Source organism: Macrotis lagotis, chromosome 1 (assembly GCF_037893015.1).
Source record: "Macrotis lagotis isolate mMagLag1 chromosome 1, bilby.v1.9.chrom.fasta, whole genome shotgun sequence".
Taxonomy (NCBI): domain Eukaryota; kingdom Metazoa; phylum Chordata; class Mammalia; order Peramelemorphia; family Peramelidae; genus Macrotis; species Macrotis lagotis.
In genome coordinates, this window is record NC_133658.1 from 735472073 (window position 1) to 735484044 (window position 11972).

The following is an 11972-nucleotide window of genomic DNA, read 5'->3' on the forward strand; positions in this document are numbered from 1 at the left end:
AGAGGGAGTGCTGTGCTAAGTCACCAGCCTCACTTTCTCCTTCAGAGCCATCTGGGTCCAGTTGCCAGATATGAATCAGGACAACTAGAGATGGCCCTGAATATGAGGTAATCATGGTTTAGTGACTTGACCAAGGTTACACAGCTAGTAAGTGTCAAGTGTCTGAGGGCAGATTTGAACTCAAGTCCTCCTGACTCCAGGACGATACTCTATCCCCCTGTACCATCTAGCTGCCCTTTTATTTTGTAAAGCCTTTTTAGGTCTATAATCAACAAAATAGGAGCTCATTAAATTAGTTGATAGTGACATTTGGATTCACTTGTTATATTGAACTTCAGTTTAATTGTTAAAATAAATCTTATCAGTATTTTCTAAGCTGCTTTTTTTGTGTTAATGCCAACTGCTATTATTATTAAAGATTAACAGGAAATAACTGTCTTGTCAATTTTATTATAGTGTGATAGATGAAGCTAGCAAGATCTATAAATTGTAATATGGGAAAAGGTAATGTTAGAGTTAAGAAAATATTAGAATTCGACTCTATAGCTTAAGATATAAGACCTGATGCTGTATTTAGGATAATATGTTTTGATCATTCAGAGTAGATTAAAAGGCAGTTTTTTTGAAATGACTTGATAATTTCTTTTTCTTCTAGGTTTTGATAGAGAAGGACTGGATCTCCTTTGGACATAAATTTTCAGATAGGTACAGGATAGTTGTAAAATTTGATTAACAACTTTAAGTCTTTTAAAACATTGTACAGTATATTTGAACTAAAATGTGTCTAATGGCAGAGAGCACTATATCTTGAAGTACCAATGCTATTATAAGTTATGTTATTATCTATGTGAAAGTTAATATTTTTCCTACCAGAATAAATTGCTCTCAGGTTTCAAGATGTATTTATTTTAATGACTAATTGGTATGTTAAAAATTAAATTTGAATATTTAATACAAGTTTTAGTGTTTAGTATTTGAATGCAGCAGACATTTTGGTCTGTTATATTATGGTTGAAATGTATTTGCAACATTATCTCAAGTGTTATTGTTATTAAATGTATATACCTTATCCCAGGTAAATTAATTCCAGTTCTCATATGCCATTATAACAGAATTGTTTGAACTTTTTATGTTTACAGTTTATAAAAAACTTAATTGATGAATTTCTTTCATAAACATTTAAAAGTTTTTTGTTTTGGGGGACATATATATATATATATAGGTGTGGCCATTTGGATGGAGACCCAAAGGAAGTTTCACCAGTATTTACTCAGTTTTTGGAATGTGTGTGGCATTTGACAGAACAATTTCCACAAGCTTTTGAGTACAATGAAGCATTTCTTCTTCAGATCCACGAGCATGTTCATTCATGCCAGTTTGGAAACTTCCTTGGGAATTGTCAGAAGGAAAGAGAAGGTCTCAAGTAAGATTATTTATTTTAAATGGGTTTTTACAAAAAATTCTACAAGCTGAGAACAAATAGCTGTAGAGTTATTGTGAGATAGTAGAAAGAGCCCAGGATTTGCATTTATAAAGATCTGGTTTCTAGTCCTTTCTCTGTGTGTCTAGTCCTTTCTCTGTTCTTGAAGCACCTTCCTCTATTCAGATGAGTCATTGATAAAATTCACTGGACTAAATTGGGGGGGGGGGGAGAAAAAAATTTTTTTTTTGCAAGGCAAACAGGGTTAAGTGGCTTGCCCAAGGCCACACAGCTAGGTAATTATTAAGACCAGATTTGAACCCAGGTACTCCTGACTCCAGGGCTAGTGCTTTTATCTACTATGCCACCTAGCCACCACAAGAAAATTTGATAAAATATTGAACTATTGGGTATTAAAGGTAAGGAAATAAGTACATTTCCTCATAATTCCAAACAAATAATTTTGTGAAAGAAAAATAAAATTAGAAATGTTTGAGAATGTTTAACCATCATAATAGTCACAGATTTGTTCAGAGTCTGTGTAGAAATATGTAATTTTAAATCTCACAGTTTATTCAGTTTGATTTCTTTGTTTTTTCACTTGAAAAATAGGCACAGAAACTTTGTGACTTGCAGGCTCATTTCACTACTTAGTGGTAATGTTTGAACCAGGAAATTATCCTTTTATCTCGCTTTTCTTCCCTCATGTAGAACTTAAAAGAGTCAAGAATGTGGGAACTTGTTTCTTCTCCAGTATAGATCCCCAGTTCTTAAATAGTATTTTAAGTATAGTAACTTAACAAAGGAAGTTGGTGGAACCTGAGAGTTTTACAAAGAGGTCCTTATGGAGGACCTTAAAAATCATACAGAAACACTGTTAACCTCCGTGTAAGCTGTAGGGAATGGTTAGAGGTTCTTGGGTGGGAAAGTGCTGTAAAGCAGAGTAAGGAAGATTAATCTGGGAGCAATATCCTACTATCTTACTCTTTACTCTCAATACAGTATTTTATCTATAAAGATAAATGTTAAATGGATGATTGGAGGAATGGAAAGACAAAAGTACAAAAGTTGCCAGTAGCTAGCAAGGAATTTCCTACAATAGATAAGTGTGAAATGACAAAGGTCTATACTTAATTTTGTGAGTGGGGAATGGAGATTGAGAAAGTTAAATATTTAAATAGAAGCTGAATTATTTAAAAGAGGTGATTTATATTTCTTGATGACAGATTGGATAATAGAGATAAAGTATAGAAAAAGAACTTCAGGATTTCTAATCTGCTGAGTTATTTAAAACTCCATCCCAGCCAGGGCTTAAGGTGTTCTCATTTCCTTTTAAGTAATCTACATGTGGGTTTGCTTTGTTATGTTAAGAGCATAGAAGAAGTGTAAAAGGCATGAATCACAATATTGAAGTAAAATGAATAGTATATCTTTGATCTGCATTTGAGAATTTTCTTGTTCTGATAATGTTAAGGTTGAAAGAGAAGACTTATTCCTTGTGGCCCTTTCTTTTGGATGATCAAGAAAAGTATTTAAATCCTTTCTACAATCCCACTTCTCAGAAATTTGCAGTATTGGAACCTAATACAGTGCCTTTCAATTTTAAGTAAGTAGACATACTTAGCATCTACATATTTTTCTCCTATGAAGATGATTCATTAAAATAATTGTGGTTTTTTTTGAGGTTTTGGAGAAATATGTACCATCAATTTGATCGAACAATGCATCCTAGACAGTCTATATTTAAGCTGATTATGAATATGAATGATCAGAACAAACAACTAGAGAAAGAAATAAAAGAACTAGAATATGTGAGTATTCTGAAAAACATAATGTTAGTTTGAACTGTTAAGTTCTTTACTCTTTTAACCAATTGTTAGTTTTTTTAAATCAGTAATATTATCACAAACTAACCTCCATTTCCTTTCTTTTTTAAAAATTTTATTTATTTTAAGGCAATGGGTTTAAGTGACTTGCCCAAGGTCACACAGCTAGGTAATTATGAAGTGTCTGAGGTCAAATTTGAACTCAGGTCCTCCTGATGCCAGGGCTGGTGCTCTCTTCACTGCTCCACCTAGTTGCTCCTTCATTTCCTTTCTTTAAAGAAAGTAGTTTGTATCATTTATATAGTTATTTTATCTTTTGTGCCTTCTGTAACCCAAAAGGAGAAAGTAGATTGTTAAAATCAGGAAAAACTAAATAGGACATTTGATGAAAATCTCTGTGATGTACCATTTACCGAGGAGGACTTTGCCTAGACAATATCCCTCAGAAACCATCTCATATAGATTAGTCTGTGTACCACACTTAAAAATTTTCTCCAGAGGGTGATGCCACAGTGAAAATTTATGACTCCTAGGGTGAGGGCATCAAAAGATAGCAAAAAGGAACATGTTAGTATTTCAGAAGGTGAGTCTAGAAAGGAATTCAGGTAATTGAAAATTGCAATTTATCTTTTTAGGATTTTTTTTCCCTCTTCATTCCATTCTTGTTTTTTTTTTTTTTGTTTTTTTTTTTTTAGGTTTTTGCAAGGCAAGGGGATTAAGTGGCTTGCCCAAGGCCACACAGCTAGGTAATTATTAAGTGTCTGAGGCCAGATTTGAACTCAGGTACTCCTGAATCCAGGGCCAGTGCTCTATCCACTGTGCCACCTAGCCGCCCCCTCTTCGTTCCATTCTAAGGAAAATACATAGAATCAAAGAATTTTAATTAGAAAGGATGCATTGGCCACCTATGGCTCTCTCTGAACATTTTTTAGAGAATTAATCTTTTTCACATTGGTTCTATTTAAAGACCTCTAATGAAGAGGAATCCACTACTTCCAAAGGCAGTTCATTCCAATTATGACTGACTCCAGGTATTACAGGCCAAAATTTGCCTCTTAACAGCTTCCAATTATTTTTACTTGTTTTGCTTTGTGGTGCTGAACAAACAAATCCAATCCCTCATCTACTTGGCAGCTCTCAGATAGTTGGAAGTAGCTTTCATGTCCCTTATCAATTTTCTCCTTTCTTCAGACTTAACATACCCTGTTCCTTCAGATCTTCCCATATAACACAGATTCCAGGCTCATTCCCGTTTTGATTTCTTCCCTCTGAACATTCTCTAGTTTGTCAATTCCCTTCTTAAACTATGTCACCTGGCCCTGACTCTAGTCCAGGTTTTGTCTGGCTATAGCAGAGTTCAGAGGGAGGAAATCAAAATGGGAAAGCTTAAGGAAGAGTTCATTGCCTTATGGGCACTGGAGCATATTAACTTTAAAAAAAAAATTTGGTGAGGGCAGCTAGGTGGCACAGTGGATGGAGCACCTGCCCCGGAGTCAGGAATACCTGAGTTCAAATCTGGCCTCAGACACTTAATAATAATCTATTACCTAGCTGTGTGGCCTTGGGCAAGCCACTTAACCCCATTTACCTTGCAAAAACCTAAAAAAAATGTTTTTTTGTTAGCACACATCTTGAGTCATTGGACTTGGTGCCCATTAAAATTCTAGGATCACTTTCAGATAGACTGCTGCCCATCCTGGCACTTGTGAAGGTGATTTATAAGAAGTTATGTCTATTCCTATTGAATTTGATCTTATTGAATTTAGTCCAGTATTCTAGCCTGTCATGATCTTTTTGGATCCTGATTCTTTTACAGAATGTATTAACTGTCCCTCACAACTTTATATTATCTGAAAATTTGATGATCATGTCATCCCTTTAAGTTGTAGATAAAAATGTACATAGAATCAAAGAATATTAATTAGAAAGGATGCATTGGCCACTTATGTCTCTCTGAACATATATTTTAAAAAATTAATCAGAGTGTTGAGCTTTGATCCCTTGTGGACTCTCAGGAGACTTCTTACCAAGATGTCATTGAACCATTAATGGCTACTTCAGCCAAGTTTAAATTTATCTAATTTTCTTATCTCTAGCCCATATCTCTCCATGTTCTCTGGAAGAATTGTATGACATTCTTTGTCAAATGATTTGCTATCAGAATTTTACAGGAATCAGACAAGTTTATTGGGCCTCCAGTTTGAAGACTTTAAAATTCAATCATATGAACATAGCAAACAATAATAGGGAAGACCATAATTGAATCTTTATATACAATAAGAATAATTTATGTAAGCAAGTTTATGAAGATTCTCACCCTTGTGAGACTTTCTTCAAAGGACAATTTGAGTGTCAGCTCCTTGTTTAGACTTTTTTATCATCTTAACTCTCTTGCTCTTAAACAGTTTTTTTGGACTTGCTTATTAGTATATATGTTGTGTCACCCCAGTAGAACATAAGCTTTTTGAGGGGAGAGGGACTGTTTTGTTTTTGTCTCTATATTCTTAGTGCCTGATACTTAGTACATATATTTATTGAGTTAAATCATAAAAGAAATATGGATTTGGGTTGAATATAAATATATTTTAGTGATGTTATTGGGCTAATTGTTAGAAATAACATTTTATGTTATAATTCATAACTAAACTGACAGAAATTATACCACAACCAGCTTTTCTAGTTAATTTTATTCTTTTTTTTACATAAGAAGAATCAATCAACGATCAAGTGTTTATTAAGCACTTACTATTCATCAGAAACTATGCTAGTTGCTGAAGATAAAGATGTGAAGAATGGAACAATCTGTTCTAACAAGAAAGACAAGGACATATATATGTCCTTGTCTTTTTTGTTATAAATATATATATATATCTATATATATATATCTATATCTTATGTGTATGCATATATAAATGTGTGTGTGTGTGTATGTGTGTGTATAAAGACTTAAGTTATTAGGGGCACTGGCCATTGGAGAAATCAGGAAAAGTTTCATAGACAATATTAATATTTTATCATGTTATAAGTATCTTAATTTTTTTGTTATAAATAAAAAATTGGGTATGAGAAATGCAAGAATCTACAGTAGAGAGAGGTACATTTTTCTGAGTAATGGATACATATTTGTATCATGTGTGAGAGTAAAATTAAGTGATTTCCTTCATGTATTGTCTGTTGATTGATAAAATTGATAAAAAAATAACTCTAAAACTGTAACCTAATGAAAATATGTTTAAACAACTGGTATTTAAAATGATGTCGTATTTATTTGAATTTGTTTTTATTAATGTTAACAAGGATTTTAAATTGAGTAATATGTATATATACATACATATATATGGACTTAAAAGCCTCTTAGTAATTTTTCAAATTTGAATTTGTTTTAGAAAATCAAACACCAGAAAAACAGGCAAACCGATACAGTTCTCAACAAGGAATCATTGCTCTCTATCCATCCTGACTCTCCAGCCCTCAAACCTTCCCTGTGTTTTAAGAAGGAGCAGACCCTGTTACCTGTGAATGATGCTGTTCGAACTATAGAGGGCAGCAACACAGCAGACAATCGCTATAGTGAATATACAGAAGAGTTTTCTAAAACTGAACCTGCAGTTGTCAGTTTGGAGTATGGAGTAGCAAGGATGACCTGTTAATTATCATAGTGAAATTATTTCTTTTTGTACAGACTGAAATACAGGAGATGGATTATTGTTAAGGATGGGTCTGTGCTGTATGATCGAAAGCTGATTTATCTAATATTAGGTTTTAGAATCCAGCAGCATGCAAACAATTCTCTTGAGGGGAATTCATTAGTCTGATTTCATTTTTAGAAAAGGATGACATTTGTGATAAAAAGAAATGAAAGATTTTGTGGAGGATATTAATAAAAATGCAATTTGCACTGTAACCTTGAAAATTGATGTTAGTTTATGATGTATATGTTTGTTTTAGCTAGATGACCTTGTGTTCTTGTGAACATGAATAATCTTAATTTTAATTGGGGGGAAAATCAACAAAATGATCTTACTCATGGAAGTGACACATAGAAGTCCACAAAAATAGATTCCCACAGAATTTGTCAAATATTGATATTTAATGCTGAAGTGCCATGTTAAATATTCTGAACAGGGCCTTAATACAAGTTTTCAATTTTGTCTTCCCCTTTCATTTTTATAGCTTACATATACATATATATATATATATGTATATATATATATATATATATATATATATATGTATGTGTATATGTATGTGTATATGTGTGTGTGTGTGTGTGTGTGTGTGTGTGTGTATGTGTATATTGCTTTTAGGAGGGATTGGACAGCAATGGGAGCCTTGTTTTGTTAAAAACTTTTATGTGAATATAGAATATTGTAAGTCTCCATGGCTGAACAGTTTAAGAATTACAATTGTGTTAAATCTAAAATTTAGTAAAAATTGAAGATTCTTCCATTCCTCTTATTTTATATAATACCACTTTAGATCACTTACATGTTATAATATAGATCATTGGTTTCAAGTGCATGTGCCAGGATATTTAAGACTGTGGCTTGTATATATCAATTATTGCATTTCATGAATTATCAGCTTGCTGTGGTGAATTTTCTTCCTTTGATAACAATATGTGAGGTATAAAGAACAAATAAAAATATAAACAGTGCCCTATAATATATTTTATTCTTTAAAGAAGTAATGAAAAGCACATTATAGACTTTGAGTGAAGAAAGACCTTATTCCTCAATGTTCTGCTGTTAGTTTGTCTAGCTTCAAAGTTAAAATAAAAACTTTTAACAACAAAACAAGAGGTACAGGCAGCTTTGGTTTTTGCTTAAAAAGCATGATTTTCAAAAAATACTTCACTAATATATAGGATGTTTTTTCTTCTCTTTTTAATGAGGAGAGGGAAAACAGTTGGAAAAGACTAATAACAGATTCTGAAAAGTTTCTTTGGTAAGATTTTTGAGAGTTCACTCATAACTAAAAAATAAAAAAAATCTCTTTTAGTATATCCTATTGCTAGCCTTTATGTGCTTCATATAATCATCACTCTGTGTCCAAGTAGAAGGGGAAAATGGTTTTCAGAACTTCACTACTAACAAATGATAGATGCCTTATTTTGTATTGTGGTACAAGCACAGAAATTAGAAGCTGGTTATGGTTCTTACAATGTGTATCTTGTGATGTGGAAAAAATAGTATGAGTTGTCATCTATCCACCATTACAGGTTTATTTCAGCCCTTCAGAAAAGCATGATCACATACATTTGCTAATCTTAGCTAATTAAGATGCTCAAAATTGGAGTAATCCGGGTGGCACAACTTAAAATTGAGGAGTGTTGGGAAAACTATATAGGAAACCTCATTCTTTCTCCTACTCCTAAATCTATTTGATGGTTTTGACCTTTCAGAAGCAGCTAAGTTTTTCAAAAGGAAAAAAGCCTTATTTTGTAGGACAGTTTATTATGTAATTCCTAAATGTCTTTCCAGAGTATATTACATAATAAGAGTACTCCTTTGTAAACTCTAGCAAAAATACTGCATGTTCAGTTTGTCTGTGAGCAATCTCTTCTCTGTTCCAACTCCCAAGTGTCAGGACAGGGTGTGTAGTCATTTTTTTATCCATTAACAAAGGGAAACTTTAGTGCCTTGTTACTTGCTGATTTGGGTATCAAAATCTTCAATGGCAAATTTCTTGTATTCATTTACTGGTTTATTATTTTAATCTTTAAACTGAGAAGTATATACATAGAAGTCACTTAGCATTCACAGTGTCCTACAAAGTAAATGTTGGTAAAAGGAGATTGTGTATATATCTTGTAAAATTATCTTTACATTCCATGTTTGTGGTAATCATAACATGTATATTATTTCATATATATTATGTAGAGTTAATAAAATGTATATATTCTATTTTGTAATCTTTTCTTTTTAATAAAAGTGCCATTGTGTGCCATTCCCTTTCCCCCATGTATGTTAACATAAGAAACAATAAGAGCCAATTAAAGATTCAGGAAGAGATGGTTCTCTGTTCATGTTCTCTTCACCTTTATTGATTTTAATGGTAGATAAGGATTTTTAACGCTGTTAGGTGTGCTTGGCCACCTAGCCACCCCAATCCTGAGTGATTCTTACCCATCTTTTTCCATAAACATCTGTGGAGATAATTGCAACCTATCTGGCATCTTTCACTCTTGCTGCAGGACAAGCCTATCTCATTTTTTAATTACATGTGTTCTAAAAAAAATTTATGATGACATTCTGAAGGCCATAACATGTAACTGGAAGCAACTTTTTTTGCAAAGATTTTATGGGGCGGCTAGGTGGCGCAGTGGATAAAGCATCAGCCCTTGGAGTCAGGCATACCTGGGTTCAAATCCAGTCTCAGACACTTAATAATTATCTAGCTGTGTGGCCTTGAGCAAACCATTTAACTCCATTTGCCTTGCAAAAAACCTAAAAAAATAAAATAAAGATTGTATTTATTTTGAGTTTTACGATTCCCCCCCCCCCCGATCTTGCTTCCCCCCCCCCCCAAGAAGGCAATTTATACACTGTTTCCATGGTATACATTGATCCAAATTGAATGTGATAAGAGAGAGAAATCATATCCTCAAGGAAAAAAAATAAAGTATAAGAGATAGTGGGGCGGCTAGGTGGTGCAATGGATAGAGCACCGGCCCTTGAGTCAGGAGTACCTGAGTTCAAATCTGGCCCCAGACACTGTGTGGCCTTGGGCAAGTCACTTAACCCCATTGCCTTGCAAAAACCTAGAAAAAAAAGTATAAGAGATAGCAAAGTTACATAATAAGGTAACATTTTTTTTTCTTAAATTGAAGATAATAGTCTTTGGTCTTTGTTCAAGCTCCACAATTCTTTCTCTGGATATAGATGGTATCCTCTATCACAGAGCCTGAAACTGCCACTGATTGTGACACTGATGGAATGAGCAAGTCCATCAAGGTTGAACATCATCCCCATGTTACTGTTAGGGTGTACAGTGTTTTTCTGGTTCTGCTTATCATCTCCCTCAGCATCAGTTCATGCAAATCCCTCCAGTCTTCCCTGAATTCCCATCCCTCCTGGTTTCTAATGGAACAGTAGTGTGAAAGCAACTTAAGAAATTATTTAATTCAACCTTTACACACTTGTACCTAAACCATCAAGAACCAGGTATATTATGAAGAGACAGGATTTATCTGGTAAGTAGAAGGAATGAATGGAAATTAAGTCTTGGATAACACCATGAAATCACTGAGACAGGCAAGTTAACCTCTTGTACCTCAGTTTCCACAATGGGATAATTTTACAAGTGGAATATGATAAAATTATATCTGTAAAAGCATTCTGTAATAAAGGTGGTAATATAAAATCATAGTAATAGTTGAAGTAATATAGGTTATTAATATCTTTGCTATGGAGATGAGATCACTAAATTTCCCAGTTCAAAGTTGACCAGTTCCTTTTCTGAGCAAGTGGTTCATATTGCTACAACTTTCATATCCCTTTTAGCACCATATCTTAGTTTTAAAATTACCTCAACACTTGGAGCCTGGGGATTTTGTAGTAGCAGGATTATTGTGGAAAATAATAATCGGTTATATTTAGGGCAGTTCTTTAAAAATAGATTTAAAATGAAGGTTAAAAGAAGTTGGAAAACTAGTAGATATCTATCTGCTATTAACAATCATGATAGGAAAGGGGGAAGGAAGGGGGGAAAAAACCTAGTCTGAGAAGTATAAAAGAGGGGAGAGAAACCTCAAAACTAATGCTTGGTACCAGAGTGCTGAATTTTTGGCTTGTTTTGCTTTCTCTCCTTCCCTACCTGCCTGATGTTCTTTGTTCTCAAAGAAGACCATGACATCAAGTAGTGAGTACATGAACTGAATTAGAGTGAGGTGGTGCTGTGCTAAGTCACCAGCCTCTCTTTCTCCTCCAGAGTCATCTGGGTCCAGTGACCAGATTATGTTGGCTAGAGATGGTCCTGGATGCGAGGCAGAGTTAAGTGATTTGCCCAGGGTCACACAGCTAGTAAGTGTCAAGTTTCTGAGACTGGATTTGAACTCCCTCTTGACTCTTAAGGCCAGTGCTCCATCCACAGCACCACCTAGCTTATTTTCCTTCAAGGTCAGGGGAGGTGACTGAAGTTTAGGTAGGTTATTATCTATCAAGTGGGGTTTCTCTGCTCAGTAGCATATTTCTTTACCTGCCTGAGGTGACTGGTTATTATAATAGCAGGAATTATCCTTGGCTGTATGTTATATACTAAACTGATTTATAATTTATATTCAAATATACATTTAAAAATCTGTAGAAATGATTATCTTGATTCTGTTTCATTGGGTGATTATGGACAGAGTTAGTATAATTCAACTGTAGCTTTTGCATGTGTTACCTTTATGTTCCCTTCTAATATTTCTTTAGGATGACAAGGAGGCATCTATTAAGAGAATTTGTGAAAAAAGTTTTTGTTTTAGTGCTTCAAAATCTTTAATCTCATTTTGAGACCATTTCTTAGACCACTGGATTGTAAAGCAAAGTGTTAATCCCTCTCTCACTAGGTCTCTGTTGTATGTCCTCTGTTCGAGCTTTCGTGTCTGTACGGTTAAGTTCTCAAGGAATTCAAGACCTGAATCAGTCTATTAAAGCCAGAGCTTTGACTTTCCTACAAGATATCTCAAAAGAGGATCCTGCTGCCTTTGGTCAAACGTTTTTCTCTGCCATACCATAATC

At 34.0% G+C, this 11972-nt stretch overlaps 1 protein-coding gene across 5 annotated transcripts in view; it reads left to right on the top strand.

Annotated features, from left to right (window-relative positions):
* The window catches only part of MTMR6 (myotubularin related protein 6), a 53841-nt gene extending 44154 nt beyond the window's left edge, over positions 1-9687 (top strand). For 3 of the 5 annotated variants that reach the window (XM_074216195.1, XM_074216193.1, XM_074216194.1), the window contains exons 11-15: positions 656-705; positions 1223-1423; positions 2895-3026; positions 3105-3231; positions 6633-9687. In XM_074216195.1, coding sequence (XP_074072296.1) covers positions 656-705; positions 1223-1423; positions 2895-3026; positions 3105-3231; positions 6633-6896 — 774 coding nt within the window. In that variant the 3' untranslated portion in view covers positions 6897-9687. The remainder of the gene's footprint in view (positions 1-655; positions 706-1222; positions 1424-2894; positions 3027-3104; positions 3232-6632) is intronic. The other 2 variants (XM_074216197.1, XM_074216196.1) reach the window with 2 other exon arrangements.
* Positions 9688-11972: the final 2285 nt, after the last annotated feature.